This window comes from Formica exsecta, unplaced genomic scaffold (genome assembly GCF_003651465.1).
Source record: "Formica exsecta isolate Colony F162 unplaced genomic scaffold, ASM365146v1 scaffold423, whole genome shotgun sequence".
NCBI lineage: Eukaryota > Metazoa > Arthropoda > Insecta > Hymenoptera > Formicidae > Formica > Formica exsecta.
The window spans coordinates 128246-130223 of record NW_021851472.1 but is presented as its reverse complement, the minus strand read 5'-3'; the positions used below and the strand labels follow the sequence as shown (position 1 = coordinate 130223).

Sequence of the window (1978 nt, the reverse complement as noted above, 5' to 3'; positions counted from 1 at the left end):
GAAAAAAAATGAGAAGAAAACATAAAATGCGCAAAAGACTTAAAGGCATTTGTGCCTTAAGTTGTGAAATAGAAAAGTTTGAGCTTTCCTAGAAATTTGCTTTCTTAGATAAAATAAAAAATAAAAAGAGTAAAACAACCAGAGTGTCAATCAGATAAAGAACAATGAAGCAATGAAGATATTAAAGTAGATACATTCGATGCAGAATGTATTTTTTGTTTGTCATACACACATATACATATAGCTTACCGTTTACGAAATAACACAATAACTAAAATTTTTTATAGAACTATTATTGTATATATATTTTACATGTTTAATTCAATCGTATGTAACTATTATATTATAGTATATTACTTACTTGTCATATATATATGTACGGATACCTTTCCAAAATGCTTCTTTGCCAACTGTGTGTTGCAACATATGCAATATAACGGATGCTATAACAATACACGTAATTACATATTACAATGCCTGTATTTAATTGTTAACATAGCTAATAGAAAATGATTTGTTATATATATAAACATAAAATTACATATATATATTTAAGTATATAGTTTTATTATTAATTTTACCTATTCTTTTACAACATTCAATTTTATATTTAAGAATTTACTTGCATGGCAATTTTAATTAAATTTACTATACCTCTGATGTAATAAGGAATTTCAAAAGAACTATTGATTTGTGAGCTAAGAGGCCACATACTGTACTCAACGTCTAGATGCAGACAATCTTGTTGAATTTGAACCACGAATAAATCCATTATTCGAGTATTTGGGATAGCCTAACAAACAAAGTTTTAACGCAATTATTTCAATATAATAATACAAATTGTGGAAGAACTGCTGGCCAATTTGCATTCGCGCGTTGTTTTCTAATATCAAAGCTACTTCTTTTTCTAAAGCTTAAAAATATAGTAAGATATTACTAAAATAAAAATGTGTGTTTCAACAATCATTTTATAGAAATTATTTCTCAAATTATTTCAAAACATATGTTTTTTTATTATAGATTTTATTTCTTTATTATATTAGTTTCATTATATATATAACACGTATATATTTTTTTAGATAATAATTTTTTATAACTAAAATTTTTAGAAAATGTAAAAATATCAATCGAGAGACCAGAAGCATTCTTACAAATAAGAAAGTGTTAAAAGACATAAAGGTATTTTTCATCGTTACCATATAATAATAAACATTTCTTGTGTATAGTCATTACCTGAGAGCTAAAGATATAATAATTACCTTATCGACTACATAGGCTCCAAAAAATGTAATAAAAGCCTCGGTTAACCAAGAGTGTGACCACCGAAATGAAAACCATTCTCGTAATATTTTACTAACTATTAAGCGAAGCACTTTAATTTTACGCCCAACGGGATCTAATATTTCTTTGTACACAATATCAAATTCTCTAAAAAAAGTTTTTAAATAGTATAGTTACTATAGTTTATTATATTGTAAGTCTTTATTAACATGCAATATATACATACATACTTTCATACATACTTATATACATACATACATACATTCATACATACATTCATATATACATACGTATGTGCGTAATATACATTATGTATATTAATTTGAATATGAATAGGAATATATACGCACAAAAGAATTACTATTCGATCACAGGGTTTATGTTTTAAAAATATATAAGCTATTTATAAAAAAATTAATAAAACTGGAAATGTATTTTACTGCGCAATACAAGTGATATGATGTGATTTCAATCAGACATTCTATAAATATATGTATAAAATTTTGATATATCACATACGCTACCATGTTATTTATTAAAATATTTATTAAAACTAACTGTAGAAATTAGTTTAAATATTTAATATTTAAGTACTCTAAAAATATATATTTGAAATAGTATATATATACTTTTAATATATATTTAATGAAAATATTTATTTTTCAATTGAACAAATTATATATAAGCACACAAAAAT

At 23.8% G+C, this 1978-nt stretch overlaps 2 protein-coding genes across 2 annotated transcripts in view; both read right to left on the bottom strand.

Moving 5' to 3' along the window:
* Positions 1-1978, bottom strand: part of LOC115240270 (aminopeptidase N-like) — a 98123-nt gene that overhangs the window by 71519 nt on the left and 24626 nt on the right. The window lies entirely within an intron of this gene.
* Positions 1-1978, bottom strand: part of LOC115240271 (aminopeptidase N-like) — a 62588-nt gene that overhangs the window by 58877 nt on the left and 1733 nt on the right. The window contains exons 3-5 of the mRNA XM_029815325.1: positions 1260-1428; positions 655-793; positions 362-443 (exon numbers count right to left, since the gene is read on the bottom strand). Coding sequence (XP_029671185.1) covers positions 362-443; positions 655-793; positions 1260-1428 — 390 coding nt within the window. The remainder of the gene's footprint in view (positions 1-361; positions 444-654; positions 794-1259; positions 1429-1978) is intronic.